Source organism: Neomonachus schauinslandi, chromosome 12 (assembly GCF_002201575.2).
Source record: "Neomonachus schauinslandi chromosome 12, ASM220157v2, whole genome shotgun sequence".
In the NCBI taxonomy this organism is placed as follows: Eukaryota; Metazoa; Chordata; class Mammalia; order Carnivora; family Phocidae; genus Neomonachus; species Neomonachus schauinslandi.
The window spans coordinates 32,288,687-32,310,929 of record NC_058414.1 but is presented as its reverse complement, the minus strand read 5'-3'; the positions used below and the strand labels follow the sequence as shown (position 1 = coordinate 32,310,929).

At 37.4% G+C, this 22,243-nt stretch overlaps 1 protein-coding gene across 1 annotated transcript in view; it reads right to left on the bottom strand.

Moving 5' to 3' along the window:
- The window catches only part of ZNF804B (zinc finger protein 804B), a 486,583-nt gene that overhangs the window by 75,793 nt on the left and 388,547 nt on the right, over positions 1-22,243 (bottom strand). Inside the window, exon 2 of the mRNA XM_021689660.1 lies at positions 21,226-21,369. Within this exon, the coding sequence (XP_021545335.1) occupies positions 21,226-21,369 (144 nt within the window). The remainder of the gene's footprint in view (positions 1-21,225; positions 21,370-22,243) is intronic.

Genomic DNA, 22,243 nt, shown 5'->3' with positions numbered 1-22,243 from the left:
GAAGAAGAAGAAGGAAGAAGAAGGAAGAAGAAGAAGAAGGAAGAAGAAGGAAGAAGAAGAAGAAGGAAGAAGAAGAAGAAGAAGAAGAAGAAGAAGAAGAAGAAAAGAAGAAAGAAGAAAAAGGACTACCTCCAAGTAATAATTCCAAACAAAAGGAATAATTTTAATTTTATATACCTCAACCATTAATGAGCTTATATAGGCAGACCTCTGAATATATAACGAGTGGTTCCAGGCCAGGGCAATAAAGTGAATACTGTAATAAAGTGAGTCAATGGATTTTTTGGTTTCTCAGTGCATATAAAAGTTACGTTTACACTATATCTTATTTAAAAATACTCTTTTTTCTAAAAATGCTAATCATCATCTCAGCTTTCAGTGTTTCAGTAAGTCATAATCTTTTTTGCTGGTGGAGGGTCTGGCCTCCGGGCTGATGGCTGCTAACTGATCAGGCTGATGGCTGCTGAACACTGGAGTGGCTGTGGCAATGTCTTAAAATAAAACAGAAGAGTTTCCCCTATTGCCTGACTCCTCTTTTCATGAACAATTTCTCTGTAGCATGAGATGCTGTTTGATAGCATCTGACCCCCAGTAGAACTTCTTTCAAAATTGGAGTCGATCCTCACAAGCCCTGCCACTGCTTGATCAACTAAGTTTATGTCATATTCAGAATCCTTTGTGGTCATTTCAACAATCTTCACAGCATCTTCATGAGGAGTAGATTTCATCTCAAGAAACTGCTTTCTTTCCTCATCTGTTAAAGTTTGATCATGACATTGCAGTAATTCGGTCACATCTTGGGGCTCCACTCCCCATTCTAGTCCTCTGGCTATTTCCATCACGTGTGCGGTTCCATCCTCCTGAAGCCTTGATCCCCTCAAAGTCATGCCTCATGGTTGGAATCAACTTCTCCCACATTCCTGTTCATGTCGGTATTTTGACCTCTTCCCACAAATCACAAATGTTCCCCATGGCATCTAGAATGGTGAATCCTTTCCAGAGGGTTTTCAATTTATTTGTCCAGGATCCATCAGAGAAATCATTAGCTATAGCAGCTCTACCCTTAGGCAATGTATTTCTTAAATAATAAGACTTGAATCTCAAAATGGCTCCTTGATCCATGGGTGGACGGCTGTGTTAGCAGAATGGATGTTATGTCAAGAGGCAGGAAAACAACATTCATCTCATTGTCCACCTCCACCAGAGCTCTTGTGTGACCAGGTGGATTGTCACTGAGCAATAACAGTTTAGAAGAAATCTTGTTTTCTGAGCAGTAGGTCTCAACAGGGGGCTTAAGATATTCGGTAAACCATGTTGTAAATAGATGTGCTATTCTCCAGGATTTTTTTGTTCTATGTATAGAGCACAGGTAGAATAGATTTGGCATAATTCTTAAGGGCCCTAGGATTTTTGGAATGGTAACAGAGCATTGGCTTCAACTTAAAGTCACCAGCTATATTAACCCCTAACAAGAGAGTCAGCTCGTCCTTTGAATTTTAATGCCAGGCATTGACTTCTCCTCTGTAGCTAAGAAAGCCCTAGATGGCATCTTCTTCCAGTAGAAGACTGTTGTGTGTATACTGAAAATCTGTTGTTTAGTGTAGCCACCTTCATTAATTATCTTAGACCTTCAGGATAACTAGTTGCAATGTGTACATCAACACTTATTGCTTCACCTTACAGTTTCATGTTAAGGAGTTGACTTCTTTCCTTAAACCTCATGAACCGAACTCTTCTAGCTTCTAATTTTTCTTCTGCCACTTCCTCACCTCCTTCACTTTTCATAGAATTGAAGAGAGTTAGGGCTTTGCTTTGGATTAGGCTTTGGCCTAATATTTGAGAATGTTGTGGCCAGCTCGGTCTTCTATCCACACCACTAAATCTTTCTTCATAGCAGCAATCAGGCTGTTTGGTTTTCTCATCATATGTGTGTTCACTGAAGTAGTACTCTTAATTTCCTTCAAGGACTTTTCCTTTGCATTCATAACTTGGCTCACTCTTTGGCATAAGAAGCCTAGCTTTCAGCCTATCTCAGCTTTGGACATGCCTTCCTTACTGAGTTTAATCTTTTCTAGCTTTTGATTCAGCGTGGACGATGTGTGACTCTTCCTTTCACTTGATCACTTAGAGGCCATTGTAGGGTTAGGGATTGCATGACATTGATATTGTTGTATCTCAGGGAATAAGGGAGGCCTGGATGGTTCCTAGATAAGGGAGAGAGATGGGGAAATGGCCAGTTGCTGGAGCAGTCAGAACACACACAACATTTACCGATTAAGTTCGCTGTCTTATATAGGTGTGGTTCATGCTGCCCCAAAACAGTGACAACAGTAACCTCAAAGATGACTGTTCACAGGTCACCATAACAAATATAATAATAATGGAAAAGCTTGAGCTATTGCAAAAATTACCAAAATGTGACACAGATACACAAGGACCGCATATGCTGTTGGAAAAATGGCACCAGTAAACTTGCTCAACTCGGGGTAGCCACAAACCTTCGTTTGTAAAAAATGCAGCATCTGTGAAGGGCAGTAAAGCAAAGCACAATAAAACATATTATGCCTGCCTTTAATAATTCCATTTTGAGAACAAGCTCATTATATTATCTAGATGTGTGTTTCATAGTTTATTTGGGGATGTAAGTCAGAACGTTATATCACCTGTTTTAAAATTTTTAAGGTTATTTACTGAGATGACTTCATGGCTACGTCAGAGATGCAGCTGCCTTTTCCCAAACAGATATGAACTCATTTTAACAGTTCTCTGTCTAAAATTAATAGAGGCACACTCCAGGATAAAATATTAATGTTTGTATTCTCTGCACTGGAGTAGATACAAAACTACTTCTTATGAAAAACCTTGGCCCTGTTTTTCAAGTGTTCTTCCAACCTATCCTTCCACAGTAGCCCATCTCTACACTGAGACAGGCTTACTTTAGCTTTGGCTCTTTCAGAGTAAGAATAAAGCACAGAGGTGTGTCTTTACTCTGCATATGAAATGGTTATATTCACACTTACCAAGAAATCCTTAGATTCCTGGATGTGCCATGCTTACCAAAAGAGGTTTTCACTCTGCATTTATTTTTGCGCTCAGAATTACTTTGTAAATCATACAACCACCTATCTTTGTGCCCTGGCATGACTTTATTGGTGATCCCATAGAATTAACTTTAAGAAAGCCATCGTGGTAGTTAGTCTAAGCACTCAGGATTAGTAAAAAATCTTTTAGAAAAAAGAGATTACCAAATTTGTGAGCTTAGGGTTTTTTCATAATACTCCTTAATTATCCTTTTTTTTAATAAAGATTTTATTTACTTATTTGAGAGAGAGAGAAAGCCCAAGTGGGGGGCGGCAGAGAGAGAGAGGGAGAAGCAGACTTGGAACCTGAGCCTAAGGCAGAAGCTTAACTGACTGAGCCACTTAGGCACCCCCTTTATTATCCTTTTAATAGCCATAGAATCAGTAGTAATGGGTGTTTTCTCATTTTTCATATTAGTAGTTTGTGTCTTCTGTCTCCTTTTCTTTTTAGTTAGCCTATCTAAAGTTCTATCAATTTATTGATCTTTTTCCAGAACCAGTTTTAGATTTTATGGACTTTCTGTACTGTCTCCCTGTTTTCAATTTCATTGATTTCTGCTCTAATTTTTATTTTTTCTCTTCTGTTTGCTTTGGACTTAATTTGTTCTTTTTTCTATAGTTTCCTAGGGTGGAAGCTTAGATTATTAATTTTAAGTCTTTCTTCTCTTCTAGTATAATATTCTACAATATAAAACTGTTTTGTAAGGTCCACTGTGGTTGCATCTCACAAATTTTGATAAATTGTGTTATATTTTCATTTCAAAATATTTTAAAATTTCTTTTTGAGACTTTCTTCTTTGACTCATATCATTTAGAAGTGTATTGTTTAATCTCCCGTTATGTGGAGGTTTCCAACTACCTTTCCACTATTGAATTCTGGTTTAATTCCATTTGGTCTGAGACCAAATTTTGTATGATTTCTATTTTTTTAAATGTGGATGTTTTTAATGACCAGAATATGGTCTATCCAGGTGAATGCTTCACATGAGCTTGAAAAGAATATCAACTGATCAAGTTGATTGGTGGCACTTTTCAGTTCAACTATCTTCTTAATTGATTTTTTGCCTGCTGAATGTATCAATTAATGATAGAGAAGTGTTGATCTCTTCAAGTTAACAGTAGATTTATCTATTTCTCCTTGCATTTCTTTCAAATTTGTCTCACATGTTTTGATGCTCTGTTGTTAGGCACAGACACATGAAGCATTGCTATGTCTTCTTGGTGATTTAACCTCTTTATCATTATGTAATGCTGTCTTTATCCCTGATAATCTCCCTCTCTTTGAAGTCAGCTTTGTCTAAAATAAATATACCTACTCCAGCTTTCTTTTGATTAACATTAGCATAGGATATATTTCTCCATTACTTTACTTCTAAACTATATGTATCTTCATATTTAAAGTAGGTCTTCTGAACAACATGTAATTGGGTCTCTCTTCCTTTTTAAATGAACTCTGAAAATCTGTCTTTTAATTAGTGAATTTAGACCATTAACATTTAAAGTGATTATTCATATTGTTGGATTAATATCTGCCATACTTGTCACTGTTTTCTATTCATTTCTCTTTGCTTATTTTTTGTTTTTGTCTTCCACTCTTTTTCTGCCTTTGCTGGTTTCAGTTGGGTATTCAACAGGATTCTATGTTTTCTCCTGTCTTCACATACCAATTATACTTTCTTATTACTCTTTTTAGCAGTTGTCCTTGATTTTGCCAAAAAAAAAAATTGCAATTATTCCAAGTTTTCTTTCACACAGCACCCTAGCACTGCATGGGGAGTGCAAGTATCCTATGACACAGTATTTGCAATCCCTCCTTCCTGCTTCTTACAGAATTGCTGGCATTTATGTCCCTTATCCACAAGCTATAACCACTGAATACATTGTTGACAGTACTTGGAACAAATGGTTATCTGTTAAATCAATTAAGAACAAAAAAAACTATGTAAGACTTTATTTTACCTTCATTATTCCTTCTCTAATGCTCTCCCTTTCTTTGTGTAGATGGAATTTTCTTTCCTTCTGTAGAATTTCTCTTAACAGTTCCTTTAAGGCAGGTCTACTGGTGACAAATTACCTCAATTTTTATTTGTTGAGAAAGTCTTTATTCATTTATTTTCTCTTTGAGTTTCTGCAGTTTGAATATGATAACACCTAGGTGTAGATTTTTGTATTTTTTCTAAGATTCTGATTAGTGTCTCTGAGCTTCCTGGATCTGTAGTTTATTGTCCATAATTAATTTTGAGAAATTCTCAGTGATGATTATTTCAAATATTTCTCCTGCTTGCTTGATTGCTTTCTCTCTCTCTCTTTCTTCTCATTCAGGTAATACCATTACAAGTATTTTATATCGTTTGTAATTTCCCCACAATTTTTAGATTATCTTTTTCATTATTTTTTTCTCTTTGCCTTTCAGTTTTGGAAGTTTTAATAGGTATTTTTTCAAGTTCATTGATTCTCTCTTTAGCTCTGTCCAATCTATTGATGAGTCCCTCAAAGGCATTCTTCTTTTCTGCTGCAGTTTTTAAAATTATTATTGTTCCTAATATTTTGTTTGCTTTTTTTAAATTAGTTTCCATCTCTCTGCTTACATTACCTATGTGTTCTGGTATGCTGTCCACATTTTCCATTAGAGCCATAAGCATATTAATCATAGTTGTTTTAAATTCTCAGTCTGATAATGCCAACATCTCTGCCACATTTGAGTCTTATTCGAATTCTTTTTCTGTCTCCTCAAACTGTATTTTTGTTGTTTAATATGTCTTGCAATTATTTTCTTGAAAGCCAGACATGATATATTGGGTAGGTGAAATTGAGGCAAATATGCTGTTAGCGTGAGGTTTTATGCATATCCAGCTAGGGATTTGGCTATTTCCTTTTCTTGAAGGTATAATTTCATCAGAGGCTAAAATTTCATCTGGTGTCCATGTATTTATCTCCCCTGTTGACTTTGGGTTTCTCTAGAGGCTTCTTAAATAAGATTGGAGATATGCCATTCTTTCTGCTGTATTCCTCTACCACTCTGCAGGAGCTCTACCAATGTGGTGGTAAGGTGTTGGCAGGAGGAGGTAAAGTGTTCTGTACTCCTGTGACTAGGTCTCAGCCTTTAGTGACCTGTTGGGCTATGACTTCCTCAAGTGCTTTTCAGGGCTGGCCTCCTCCTCCCTCACCACCCTTAGTGGAGAGAGGAAGATTAAAGGAGGCGATGAGTATTTCCCTTTGGCAAAACAGTTTTTTTTCCCCCATTGAGGGCATGTCTTGTTAAGAAGCCCAGAGTGCTCTGACACATTTTTAAATGGCAACGTTTCCTCTCCCCCTGCCTGAAGCAGAGGGGGATTTTTTTTTCTCTCTTTACTTTAAGAACAAGATAGGTCTCCTGGAGGTAAAATTTATAAAAGCCTAGTGGCCTGCTTGAGACAGCCCTCTCCCACATGAATTTTACCTCAGAGTTATCCTCACTGAGCCTCCAGCAATTTCTTGATTATAGGTTAGGTTTCCATACACTCCTACTGATTCCCTCAAAATTCCCACACTTCAGTGTTGCTAAGTTGTAATTTCCTATATCTACCTGACCCATTTTGGGGAAAGCAATTTGTCCTATAAACCTCAGTTCTCTGGTGGATCCAAGAAGAGTTGTTGATTTTTCAGTTTGTTTAATTTTTGTCTGGTTATGTGGATGGGAGTGACAACTTCCAAATTCTGTACATAATGGACCAGAAACTGGAAATGTGTACTTATTTTTACATCTATAGAATACACAGTACCTAGCACAAATGATTTTTGAACAAATGACTGAAAGCATGGATTACTGAATGAATGCCATAGCCAACAGAATTACATGGAAATAAGAAAGAAATAATTAATTAAAACTGATTTACACACCACGCCTTGTCTTCTAGTCTCTGGCCTTATCAATAGTTGTGGGCAGTGAGTTCTAGCCTGACCTACAGTTCTGCATTGTTTTGGCTACTTGATTTTAATGGGTATAATTTTATCACTTAAATTACCAGATTAACTTATATATTTATGTATTAATTTATATATTTATCACTTAAATTATCAGATTAATTTATATTATATATATGTATATATTACCAGTTTGTATATATTATCATCTAGTGCCAGATAATAATAGATAAGGAGAATAATATTGCCATTTGTAACATCTTGAACAATGTGATAGTCAGAAGCTATCATTAAATATTGCAGGATTAATTTTATGCACAATTCATTCAGTATGGAGTTGTCATAATGTGCTGAAATATTACATCAAGAAGCTAGAACGTAAGCTGAAAAAACTAAAAAAATAGGCTAGGAAAAGTAAACCTATAGATCTGCAAATGCAAAAAGCACATACATGGTAAAGAACCAAGACTCTGCTGTATGGTTTTTCATGATATCTGACATCTGAAATACATCAAAGTGAAGTTGCTGAATTGTGTTCAGAAAGTAAAAGCCCCATAGGTGTTGTGGCTCCAAGGATCTAACACTAGCAGCAAATTTTTTTTTTTTTTTCTCACTGAGAAGTCTCAGGCTGACTTTAAATCAAATGACAGAAAGTTGTATTTAACTACAAATTTACACAATCATAATTTCAGAGATAAAAGATTTATTATTAAAAAAAGATTTGGGGCACCTGGATGGCTCAGTCGGTTGAGCATTTGACTCTTGATTTCGGCTCAGGTCACGGTCTCAGTGCCATGAGTATCTAGCCCTACATCAGGCTCCACACTCAGCAGGTAGTCAGCTTGAGATCCTCTCTTTCTCCCTCTCCCTCTGCCCCTCCCCCCACTCTCTCTCTCTTAAATAAGTAAAGATTTTTTTAAAAAAGATTTTATTTATTTATTTGACAGAGAGAGACACAGCGAGAGAGGGAACAGAAGCAGGCTTCTGTGGGGAGTGGGAGAGGGAGAAGCAGGCTTCCCGCTGAGCGGGGAGTCTGATGCAGGGCTCGATCCCAGGACCCTGGGATCATGACCTGAGCTGAAGGCAGACGCTGAACAACTGAGCCACACAGGCGCCCCATAAAATATTTTTTTAAAAAGGATTTATTATTAGAGGTCCTCCAGGTTAGCCTCCATTTGATGAAATTATCCCTCAAATAATATTCTTTTTTTTTTAAGATTTTATTTATTTATTTGACAGAGAGAGAGACACAGCGAGAGAGGGAACACAAGCAGGGGGAGTGAGAGTGGGAGAAGCAGGCTTCCCACTGAACAGGGAGCCTGATGCGGAGCTCGATCCCAGAACCCTGGGATCATGACTTGAGCCAAAGGCAGACGCTTAACCATCTGAGCCACCCAGGTGCCCCTCAAATAATATTCTTGAGAAATGAGCCTCTAGCTTCTCTTGGAAAGCACACCTTGTGCAATATGCCTCAATCTACCTTACTGAGCAGTTAAACTATATACTAGGCCCTGGGTTAAGATGTTCACGTATTTTTTCATTAATTGTCATGATAACTCTGAGGAATAGAGTGTTGGCTCTATTTAACTAAGAAAAAAAAGTATTGGCCTACAGAGGAAGGAAGGAAGGAAGGAAGGAAGGAAGGAAGGAAGGAAGGAAGGAAAGAAGGGAGGGAGGAAGGAAGGAAGGGAGGGAGAGAGTGAGGGAGGGAGGAAGGAAGGAAGGGAGGGAGAGAGTGAGGGAGGGAGGAAGGAAGGAAGGAGAGAGGGGGAGGGAGGGAGGATATGTAATATAGCAGAAAAGGCAGACCAATTGCTGAGGGGAGGGCAGCTGATATTAATACAGAAAACTTTTGCTAGAGAAGTAAAACTGGAAAAGTGGAGGATGGGACTTGAAATAAGAAAACCAGTTAAAGTTTGCAAAAGAGCAGACAAGCCAACATATCCCCTAGCCTACTCTGGCAGAAAATTGAGGCTTGCTCTATGGAGATACTGAACCAGGTAGGATTTAGTTTTAGGAACATCTGATACAGCTTAGGGCTAAGCTATAAAACTATTTAAATAAGGAGATTAAATGAAAATTTGCATACAAGTGAGATTTCAAATTTCTTTTCTGCCCACGACTTTCAAAAACTTCATAAATATTGACACTTGGAGGTCACTCAATGAAAAAAAAAATTACTACCCTCCCACACCATACTGAAGGTTGCCATCTGCCAAACTCAACCCATACAAATAAATTTTCCAATCAAATTTTTGGTCCCTCAGTTATAAATAGGAATGTCAGGTAAATAACCAAGTATTACAAAATATTTGAGGAATGCCTCTAGCATGTGAACTGTAGATCAAACCAAATGTGTACTTGTTTGCTTTCTCTCTCACTCTCTGTCTCTATTTCCCCACACACATACACACACATACAATATGAAAAATTGGAAAACAGAATTGTGCAAATCTCCCAGAATGTTGACATAAACACTAAGGCACTGAAAATAGTAAGAAAAATAAGGAATTAGGAAGATTCATTCTGGAATTCTAATATCCAAACAAGAGAATTTTGAAAGAGAAGAAAGACAGTAGATGAGGAAAGGATCCAATATACTATTAAAAAATTTCCAAAACAAATGACATGACTTTCCTAATCGAAATATTCCATGGAAGGGCCTGCACAGCAATTGAAAAGTGACTCATATCAAAGTCATGGAAGGATGTTATCATATTAGGAGTCTTTGGAACAGTGTGAATGGTCCTAATTCCCAGACTGCACATGTGGCATTCCCTCTGCCTGAAATATTCTCCCTCAGATAAATCAATGGCTCCTGTATCTTCTAAGTTTTGCTTATTCTCTTTTCTTTAAGGTCTCCACAAAAACCCCTAATTAAAATTCTATTTGCCCAGAGCACTCCCTACACACTACACTCTTTTATTTTCCTCCATAGCACATAGGTCTATCCAGTGCTCTATATATTTTATTATTTCTATCTCCCTTTTCAGTTTTCCTGCACTCACTATGATGTCAGCTCCACAAGGGTGGAGATAATTGGATGGTTTCCTACTCCCAGGATGTGGAACAGTGTCTGGTCTATAGCTGGCAGTAGATAAATGTTTGTTGTGTGAAGAAATGATGAAGAGACATTTCTAAAAGTTTTCAGAAAGAAAGGATTAGAACTGAAAATGACATATCACTTTTCAACAGGAACATTAAAAGCTGAAACCCGGTTGAAAAATAAATCAAGTATGAGAGTAGAATAAACACATTTACATTTACTGATAGACATGGGCCCCAAATTTTCACCTTGTGTGTATAGGAAGCGTGTGGAGACTAGGTTCCACCGAAAGGAGGAAATAAGAAATGGGAAATCATGAGGTCAAGGAAATGAGAAGTACAATCTTGGAAAGAAGCAAAAGCAGTCACAGGATGATGATAAAAAGCACAGTAGCTGTGCAGCAGGAACAGAGTGCAATCTACCTGGACTGGAGCCAAAAGACAGAGGACTCTACCATGCATTTCTCTAAAATAAGCAGGAAAAAAATCAAAATAGAACTGATCTATTGCTCCATGTATCTGATGTTTTTTTTTTTATTAAGACTTTGTTATTATATATGGTAGGTAGTTCAGAGATAAATTAGTAATAGACAGTGATACAAAACTGAGCAAATATAAAACTTAGGCAATTTCTAACTCCAGGAGAAAAGAGCTGTACAAGAAAGAAAACATAATCATAAAGTAATCATAGTACCTATGAAGCTCTGATGAAAAAAACAATTTACAAGTCACAGCGATATAAATTCTGGGTATTGACTTAAAAACGCAATAAAATATAAATCTTTATGAACTGACAAGATATAAGTGAAAATGTATGAAGGCAGAATAACTTGTATAATACAATCACATTTTATGTTTACATTTTATACAAAAGTTTATGATTTGATGTAAATATTTCGAGACTTACCTAAAAAGATAGGCACCAAACTGTTACTATATACTTTTATTCATTGTTCTATACCTCTGTATTCTTTCGTTTTCATGTTTTTTTGTTTGTTTGGGTTTTTTTCATTTATTTATTTTAGAGGGAGAAAGAGAGTGGGTGGGGGAAGGACAGAGAGAGAGGGAGAATCTTAAGTAGACTCCATGCTGAGCGTGGAACCAAGATGGGGCTTGATCTCATGACCCTGAGATCACAGCCTGAGCCAAAACCAAGAGTCGGACACTTAACCAACTGTGACACCCAGACGCCTTTTTTTAATTTCTGATATAAACAAGTATTCAGGGGCACCTGAGTGGCTCAATTGGTTAAGCACCATGCTTGTCTCAGGTCATGATCTCAGGGTCCTGGGATTGAGTCCTCTTTCAGGCTTCCTGCTCAGTAGGGAGTCGCTCCTTCCTCTCCCTTTGCCCCTCCCCGCTACTCGTGCTCTCTCTCAAATAAATAAGTAAAATCTTAAAAAAATTTTTTAAATAAATAAACAAGCATTCACGCATTCCTCTTAATAATTAAATTTTGTGTAAAATATAGATCCAAAACACAATTTTAATTCTTATATTGTAGTTCCACTTTATATGTGTCCTAACTTAGTCATTATGTTTTTTTTTCATTGTATGTTTAGAATGCTTCCAGTATTTTTCTGTTTTAAACATCCTTATACATAAATCTTGAAATTCATTTGATTATTTTTCTAGAATACATGCCAGATGGAATTGTTGATAGAAAATTCCCATTTTAAAGCTTTTGATAAATAATCCAAACTGAACATCAAAAGACTGAAACACCTTATATCCTCACAAGGATTGTTTGACAGTGTTTATTTTCTCACATCTTGTCAACATTAGGTAGTAACATTCTTTTTTCATATTTGACAATCTCAAAAAAAAAAAAAACCTCTCCAAGTCTGTATTTAGTTGATTATCAGCGATGTAGACCATGTGTTCATGTGTTTCAAGCCACTGACAATCTTTTGAATGCACCCCTTCTCACACTTTCTCTCCTTGTCACTGCTGTAATGGTTTTGATCATCTCTCGTGGGCTCTTAGCCTCCTATCTGATCACAGAGCCAAGCTCTCTCCTTCTGTACCACCCCTTAAACTGCTTCTAGATTTATTTTTCTAAATCACAAATCTGATCATATCATTTGCTTGCTTAGAAGCCCTTGAAAACTAGTAATTTTCTACAAAATGAAGTCTAAAATTCTTAAAAGGGCACACCACATCAGCATTTATGAGCCAAATATTTTCTAAATTATAAAAAGGGGTTTTTATGACAACTTTTCTTCAGTAATTACAAAGAACTTGGGATTGGGGTCCCATCTTGTTTACTATAACATTCAACTTTCTCTACTTAAGAAGTGATTAAAGAATGACATCACCAAGATGGCAATTAAAGTTGTTCCTGATTTTACTCCCCTTCACAAGAAGAACAATTAGTAACTATTTAAAAGCAAGATATCACAAAGAGAATCATAGAAAATGGGAGTGAGGATGAAGCACCCCCCACACCTCAATGACCAAGACAGACCACATTAGAAGGGGAAGAGAAGCAGCTACTCCTTGACCATATTGCCCCTCCCCAGGCCAGGGACGCACCATGTGGAGAGATCTCCCCTGAGATTCTGGTTCCTCCGGCAGGGGGAAAGAGAACCTGGGGGAGGGGCAGCTAGCACCCACAGCATTGTTGGTCACTTGTGAGAGCCCCAACTCTGACCTGGCCCTGCAGGTACTGCAGGGGAATCTGTGGGCTCAGCTACTGGGAATGTGGGAGGAGCTGGCAACAATGAGCACATAAATCTTGGCGGACCCAGTTGAAATGCCCAAGTAGTAACACAAACCAGAGGCTTCGCTCATTAGCAGAACCAGATCAGTGGTGTACTCTGGCCAGGGAACTCTTTGGGGTGCAAGTCTGCCTGATTTGGATCCTCAAAATGAGTTTTGCTGGCCCTAGAGACTGGTTTGCCCAATCCAGGCTGGGAGCTGAGTTATAGCCCCACTGGTCTGGAGAGTGTCTCCAGGCTCCATCTGACCACAGGGGCTGGCCATAACTTCCCAAAGTTGTGTGGCCCAGTGATGCTTGAGCAGAGAGGTGAGTGGACAGAATGGATTGCCCCCAGATCAAACCCAGTACAGGGCATACAGGCAGAGGGATTAATTCATAACCAAGGCTGAGGATACCCCCAGCTCCTCCCAGTGGGAAAGCTTGTTCAAGAAATTTAGAGTTACCTGAAGCAACCCCTTCCCTGCCCACGCAGACAAGGGAGCAGAGACACAATTCTCCCTCTAGAAGAAAACAGAAGTAAGGCTCTTTGACATGGCTTTTGGCAATGATTTCTTTGATATGACACTGAAAACACAAGCAGCAAAATAAAAAAATAAACAAGTGGGACTAAATGAAACTAAAGTACTTCTGCACAGCAAAAGAAACAGTCAACAAAGTGAAAAGATAACCTATGGAATGGGAACAGATATTTGCAAACCATATATCTGATAAAAAGTTAATATCCAAAATATATATAGAACTGATACAACTCAATAGCGAAAGAACCCAAATAACTCAATTTAAAAATGGGCCAAGGACCTGAATAGACCTTTTTCGAAAGAATGTATACAAAAGACCAACAGTACAAAATAAAGATACTCAACATCCCTAGACATTAGGGAAATGCTGATTAAAACCACAATGAGATACCATCTTATACCTGTTAAAATGTCCATTATCAAAAAGACAAGAGTTAACAAATGCTGGTGTGGATGTGGAGAAAAGCGAACTTTTGTGCACAGTTGGTGGAACTGTAAATTGTTACAGCCACTAAGGAAAACAGTGTGGAGGATCCTTAAAAAGTTAAAAATAAAACTACCATATGATCCAGCAATTCCAGTTCTGGAACAATATATTCAAAAAAGACAAAAACACAAACTCAAAAGATAACTGCACCCCCATGTTTACAGAGGCATTACTTATAATAGCCAAGACATGGATACAACTTAAATATCCATGGACATCATACAATGGAATATTATTCTGCCAAAAAAAAAAAGAAAAAATCCTACCATTTGTGATGTGGATGAAACTTGAAGGTATTATACTAAATGAAATAAGTCAGAAAAAGACAAATATTGTATGATCTCACTTATGTTAAATCTCAAAAAAAAAAACCCTCATAGAAATAGAGATCAGAGTTGTGGTTACCAGTTGTGGAGCAGGGGGAGAGGAGATTGCAGGAAGACTGTCAAAAGGCACAAAAGTCCAGTTATAAGATAAACAAATACTAGAGATGTAATATACATGATAAGTGTAGCTAACACGGCTATATGATACATAGAAAAGTTAAGAGAGTAAATCCTCTGAGTTCTTATCATAAAGCGAAATTTTTTTTCTCTTGTAATCATTGCACAATAGAGGTAAATCAAACCATCATGCTATATACCTTAAACTTACACATTAATATATGTCAATTATTTCTCAATAAGACTGGAGAGAAAGGAAGTAATCAATGGTGGATGAATGTACTGATGTAGGTCAGAGAAGCATGGTCAATTGTAGAACCTTATTCGGCTACTCATTCTTTTTTAAAAAAATATTTATGAAGTCATTACTTTGTGCCAAACACAGCTCTACATTTGAGAGAGACAGGGATACGCGGCCAATAGAACCAAGAGTACCCTGCTCTTCTCTTTGTGGAACTAATAGGAGGGAAGAGGGGACAGGGTGAAAAAAAAAAAAACAAACCAGTTTTTACAGATTAATAAGCAATGGTGTGCTGCTATACCGACACTCTGGAAAAATCAAACAAAACCCAACAAGCCCTGTTTGTAGTGCCTGTGGATTCCCCACCACATACCATGGCTGATTTCTTAAACCAAGCTACCGATTATTTAAGAACCAGCTCACAGAATTCTTATATATTGAACAAGTGGCTCTGGAGAGCCAGCATAGGTCGAGTCCAACCACCACTGAGTGCTGACAGGGTACTAAGATTTGGAGAACTGACAACTGTCTATGTGAGGTAGAGCACGAAGGAGAGATCCCTCAGAGCACGTGACACAAATGCAGAGAAGAACCAGGAAGTTGAGGGTCAAATGGAAGAACACTGCAGAGAGATACATGCCAAATGCCTTAAGGCAGGAAAGTACTTGGCACACCTGAGATACAGAAAGAGCCAGAATATAGATTTTTAATTTATTTTTCCGTCAGAAGACAACCTTAAGATTGAAAAGCCTCTTAGCCAGGGTGAGAGCAGTATTTTAGCAAAGCTGAATGATGAATCAGAAGCTAAGATCAGCTTTGGGTCTTCTGTACTTTTTTTGCTGATGGAGGTTCCAATTGCTGCTGGCTGATTCCAGGGGGTGGGGGGTGGGGGCGGTGAGGAATATATAAATACCAGAAAGCTGGGTTATAGAATGCAAAATATAAATAGAGATAAGTAGTATTTTATTTTACCAACAAATATGTTTCTGAGAGCTTCCATTCTAGATATTTGAGTTTATATTTCTTCAATCTTGCTGACCCTAAAATTAACCAGACCTTGAAGTTTTGTGGCTACATTAAGAGGACTAGTAACCTGCGATTAAGAATTCCTCATATCAGTGAGATCATATGATACATGTCTTTTCTCTGTAATCGCAGGAAACAAACTGAGGGTTGCTGGAGTGGGGGGTGGGGTGGGAGGGATGAGGTGGCTGGGTGAGAGACATTGGGGAGGGTATGTGCTCTGGTAAGCGCTGTGAATTGTGTAAGACTGTTGAATCTCAGATCTGTACCTCTGAAACAAATAATGCAATATATGTTAAGAAAAAAAAAAAGAAGAAGAAGAAGGTAGCAGGATGGGAAGAATGAAGCGGGGGAAATCGGAGGGGTAGACGAACCACGAGAGACAATGGACTCTGAAAAACAAAACTGAGGGTTCTATCGGGGAGGGGGGTGGGAGGATGGGTTAGCTTGGTGGTGGGTATTGAGGAGGGCACATTCTGCATGGAGCACTGGGTGTTATGCACAAACAATGAATCATGGAACACTACATCTAAAACTAATGATGTAATGTATGGGGATTAACATAAGAATAAAAAAAAGTAAAAATAAAAATAAAAAAAAGAGGACTAGTAACTTAAACATACTGTGCTGAAATATATTATTAGGCTACTTTGGGCAGTACCTGGAGAAAATATAAATCATACTGTAGGAACAAAGCAAGGCGTAGCTGGGCTGAATTTCTTTAGCAGTTTTGGGTCTTTTCCTCTTGGAAACAAGATGGCAAAGATGATTCTGTTCTGTTATTTTATCCTGTGCAGGTAGAGTTGGGGAGAATCCAAAACAATATTTTAAGAATGAAATTGAACAATTCAAATTCAGGCTTGACAAGTGAACAGCTCCTCCTGAGTGAAAATAAATCCAATTGTGAAGCAAACAAAGATTAGGAGGATTAAATGTCACATGTGGAGGATCTAAAAGTGGATTTGTTTTTTATTATTGAAGATATTTTTATGGGTTATTTGTATGGGGATCAGGCTCCTTTGTTTTTTCTAAATTGAGATGAGCCAGGATGCCTCTGGGGCAGGAGAGATTTTTGCTGCATGTGAGGATGTGTGGTTTTCATTTCAGTATTATGCACTTGCGGCTCACCACCTTGAGAAAGAAATTATGACTTATAGATAGTCTCACAAGGAATTAGTTGTTATTAACATGTTAGTTATATTAATAGTTACACTGCCACCTTCATCCAAGTGACTGTAATTTGTATATACATTCAAATTGCTTTAGTGGTAATGCTCAACATTTACACGGAATTATAAGAAGTTCAAAGCAATAGCTAACACAACTTGAGTTATTACCAAAAACGTGAGTTATATGAGAGTTGGGTTGTCAAGCTTTTAGAAATTAATTTTTCCCCTTGTTGAATAAATATAAAAAAATCAGCCTTTTTACTGATAAGCTATCCTTCTCTACCAATAATACCTAAGAAAAATATCTTAATTTGTGATCAAATTATAGAAAAATGATATTAAATGCCAAATGGAACTAATTTAAAGCTATGAATCTCAGACTATTTTACTTTATTCTTTAAAGTTATGTATTGACTTACTTCTCTAGAATTACAATATATCTCTGCATAATATAATCTTTGTAATAAAATAACACATGATACTGCTATTTAGATACAAGACAATATAAAAGCTTTAGAAATCACTTACTGAACTGAAGGATCCTAAATAATTATAAGAATTCAGATTCCTTTGCTTTCAGCTCTATGCTGTTCTATTAATGAATAACAGACTTAATTTCATGTGAATTTAGATTCACTTCAAAGTATACCAAAAAGACCATCTTGTTGGAAGTTCAACAGAAGAGGCCAGATATTTTGTCTGAATCCACATGGAAAATAAAATTATAGAAGCTATTCATATTACTCAGGCCAAAAAATGCTCTCAGCCAAATCCTCACCACTATCATTATAATCATCATCACAATCAAGAAGAGCCCTTACTGAAGCAAGAACCAAATAGACATATTTAGCTTTGGAATTTGAAAAAAAAAAAAAAAAAGACATGCATGTTTTACTTTAGTGCATACTTCCTTTTTCTGTACAAAAAAATCAGTTTCATTTAAAAGGGAAATTGTAAACTCGGCTTCATTTAAAATTCAAGTTATTGTCAAAATTTTGGGCTAAAAGAAATCTTTAGATAAAAGTATTTCAACATTACCCAAGAAAGCAGTTTTCCAAGGTCTACAGCAAATTTAATTATTCCATTGTTTTCCAAAGCAGGCAGCTTGGACAAAATTCTGCACAATGTTAATAGGTTTTGATCAAAGAGAATTTGGAAAATGCTGTTAAATCTGCTTACCATGAGATTTCAGCTCTTTGAATATCCAGATATAAATTGTCAATCTATTCATTAAATACACAGGAGCATATGTTGAAATACAGCCACGAGATGGGAGGGCATCCCAGGCAGAGGGAAGATTATGAGCCAAGATGAGCAGGTGGGAAAGCATAAGGCATCTTTTGAGAAACTGTAGGGAAATTCTGGAGTTGCAGGAGATAAATCTGGAAATGGAAGCAAGAGCCAGACTATGGACATTTTGAATTGACAGACTAAGTAGTTCAGACTTTTGAAAAAGTCAGTCATCACCCATTGAATGTGATAGTTTGAGAAGATTAATTTGGCTATAAATGGATAGCCTGGTTTGGAGGAGGGAAAATAATGGACGTGGGGAGTCCAGTTTGAAGGTCCTAGCAGATTCAAGAGTGAGATTAAATATGAATGGTGAAAAGAGATTGCAAAATGAAAAATGAGAGCAAGATCCATTGCAAAAGAAGAATGAGAGAAATGAGAAACAGTTTCAAAGATTTTTAAAGAGCTCCTCAGGATAGTGACTGACTTTAGTGGCCATAATGAATCTTTGGCAGTTTCTCTGTGTTCTGCTCATGCTTTATAACTGCCTCATGTCCTGAGAGAGGTTTCTATCATATAGGACCTACCATCCTTGACTACGTGGTTAATTTCTATTCATTCTTTAAAAATCCCAGCTCACTTGTCATCTCTTCTTTCTTAAATCAGTTTTGTAGGTTTTCTTGGTATCTTAGGTATAGAATTTCTGGAACACTTAAACCAATGTATTTAAAGGTGGGTTGACATGTCTGTCTCCCCAGTTAGAATGCAGGCTCCCTGAAGTTAGAGACCAAATTGGCTCATTTTTCACAACTAGCACAATAGTACATAGCTGAAACTCAATCACTGTTTGGTGAAGGAGCATACCAACGAATGTTAGAATGCTGGTAAACCTACAGGAAAAAAAACAAAACAAAAACAAAAACAGAAATAGATGCACAGATGAAATAAAAGGATTGAGGAAAGGTGGTTTTTTCCAACATGTTGGAAAGCCAATGGAAATAAGACTGAAGAAACTAATAAGGGAAATGATCAGGCAGAATTTCAGAGTACAAGGGAGGCTGTGGCACGTAGATAAGGTGTGGAGAATTCATCCCCTTCATAGTCCAAACACTTTCGACAGTTTTGAAAAGATGCCCTGTGCTCTTCTATTTCCTTGCTTTAGATTCTTGTGTTTCCATGGTCAAGGATGCCATCCCACCTTTAGCCTCCATTTCAACATCTACTTATGCATGTTTAAAGTACAGATCAAATGTAGCTATCCCATGAGAACCTTCTCGGGTTACTTATATACTGTATCTATATATACTGGGAATTTATGTATATGTGGCCTAAAGACCACCTACATAAAATCCTCTGGGAGTGATCCTTATAGGGAATTTCTCTTTATAGACATATTTCATCTAATAAATGACAAGTGGATGATAGAATCATCATTTTACAACTCCAAATGAAGTAAGGGATTTAAACAAATGATCATCTATGGCTACAAAAACCATTAGTGGAAAAATGTAAGTGATGTACTTAATGATGGATGGATCAAACTGGTAGCATCCAAACCCATTTCTCAAACTTACAGTCATAAAAATAGAGACAACTAGACATCATATGCCTCTTTATGGAAGGATACAAAATGCCTTGTGATACATTTTTGCCAAGAAAAAATATGAACTGGAATTTGTTCAGATCTCTATACGTAACAATCAGTTTAAAAGAAACACAGAAGACACAAAAAATGAAAAAAGACAGCACTGGGTTGCATTCAGGAAAACCCTGAATATGTCCAGTTTTCTCAGCAGATAAATTGCAAGAAATCAAATGTAAAAAGGAACTGGAAAACCTATAGTTTAAATATATATTAAAAGAAACTTAAAGACATGTCAACCAAAAGTGTGGATGTTTTTGGATCCTGATTTCAAGAAACACAAATTTAAAAATCATTTATGAGACAACTAAAGAAAAAAGATCACCCACTGATATTGATACTACTGTTACTTTTTAAGTATGATAGAGGCTGTGTTGTGTAAGCACATCCTCCATCTTGAAACACTTTCAGACGAAATAACATGATGCCTGGAATTTGCTTCAAAATAATACACGGTGGTGGCGGGTGGGGGGGGTGAGGGGTGGGGGTCAAAAGGAAAGGAGATCGAATCTGGAGCTGGATGGTAGCCATGTAGTTCAGTTTTAAATATGCTTGGAAAGTTCCATTTTGTATCATTTTAAAATGCAAGTTCTTGGGCCTCCTCAGAACTACTGAATTACAATACCGGAAGTTAAGTCCTGGAATCTGTGTTATTCAGTTCCAAAGTGATTATGATGCACACTAAGATTTGGGAATCATAGTCCTAAAACAGTTTATCCCAGGTCCTTGCTCTTGTCCGAGAAATATGGCCAATTATAGATACATGCTACATCTTTAAAGATAGAAACTGATTCCTTGCATCTCTCAAGGCCAAGTATTTTGGATGCACTCAGTAAATATTGGCAATGTTAGTCAAAATATTTATTGTTGTTTACTCTGAATAAATATTTTAGGTCTAGATTATACAAGACTTACCCACACGTTCCAAGATATCAGGTCCGTTTGGCATCAGGAGTGTGTACCTCCTCACAGCTGTCAGCAATAATCCTCTGGCCAAATGGGATTTCTTTCTTAGGGGTATTTAACACTCCCAATTCCTAAATGGCCAATATCTCCATACCTCATGCAACAAGGATAAAATCTAACAGGGTAAGAATAACAGCCTCCTCTCTCATAGAGAGATGGAAATAGAGAATATTAGCAGCCATGTATAGACTATCTAAACAGATAAAGTATACATATGACCTCTTAAGAAAAAGAAATGAAGCATTTCTATCTGAATTACCTCTCAACTTAGCCTCCCTGAATTTTTGTTTGTTTGTTCACTTGCAATGGTTCATCTAGTAAGTTAACCATTTTGACTCTCTTAAGAGGGTATTCTTTATTTTTTCCCCACAGTCTTAGGATTCCCTAAACCTCAGAAGTTTTGAAAGAACCCTATAATCGATTCTGTCCAGTGTTCTGGTTCTGCCACTGACTAGTTAGGTGGTTTTAAATGTGACACTCTTTTTACTGGGTTCTGGTTTCCCCATCTCTATAATTCTCAAATAAATATCAGTCTACTTTTAGACCATCTTTACATTCACCCCCAGGTTTACAATACTTCTAGGAAAAAAATATTTCACCTAACATTTAAACAGAAAACAATCTTTGAAGAAAAATAAATAAATTAAATGGTTTCACCTCAGTATCTTAGATGACAATAAATAAGGCCGAATGCATACATTCTATTCTGAAGGTATAAATCTAGGAATAAAAAGGATTTCCCACACTTCGGCTTACCTGCTTATGAGCGTGATCATAAGAATTAATATGATTGTCAAACTCCTGGTGCTTGTGATACTGCTTGTCACATAATTCACAGTAAAAGTTTGCCTTTACATCTTCCAGGGCCTTTGCTGTGGACTTCTCCTTTTCTGGAAAATCCTTTAAAGAAGGCAAAAATGTTGGTTATATTTCTCTCTAATAGCATAACTAGACCTCATGTTAATCAAGTTGTTACTTAATTTTACTGTGACTGAAAGAATATGGTGAGGCTCATCAGTTTTTGGAAATTCATGGCGCACTCTGGAAATAACTTTCAGCTCAGCCTTATTCCTAACTTATCAACCAACACAAAATGAACGCTCTCAAAGAAGCCCACAGCTGGGGCGCCTGCATGGCTCAGTTGGTTAAGTGGCTGACTCTTGGTTTGGGCTCAGGTCATGATCTCCTGGGTCATGGGATGGAGCCCCATGTTGGGCTCCCTGCTCAGGTAGAGTCTGCTTGAAAATTTCCTCCTTCTGGAAAAATGAAGGGTGTGGGGGAAATCAGAGGGGGAGACGAACCATGAGAGACTATGGACTCTGAGAAACAAACTGAGGGTTCTAGAGGGGAGGGGGTTAGGGGGAATGGGTTAGCCCGGTGATGGGTATTAAGGAGGGCACGTTCTGCATGGAGCACTGGGTGTTATATGCAATCAATGAATCATGGAACACTACATCAAAAACTAATGATGTAATGTATGGTGACTAACATAACATAATAAAATTAAATTAAAAAAAATTTCCTCCTTCTGCCACTCCCCCAACTTGCATGCCTTCACTCTCTCTCAAACAAATGAATAAATTTTGAAAAAAAAGCCCACAACTGCAGTCTGGTCATTCTCTTTCTTCCCATCCATTTTCAGGTTGTGGTTCTGCTGACTCAGCACCATTTCCTCTGCCAATCCAATGACCGATCGCAAACACAAGCTGCCATTATGTCCATGGAGCACCCATTACTGTGAGATCTCTTTACTATAATATTTAATGGGGACATT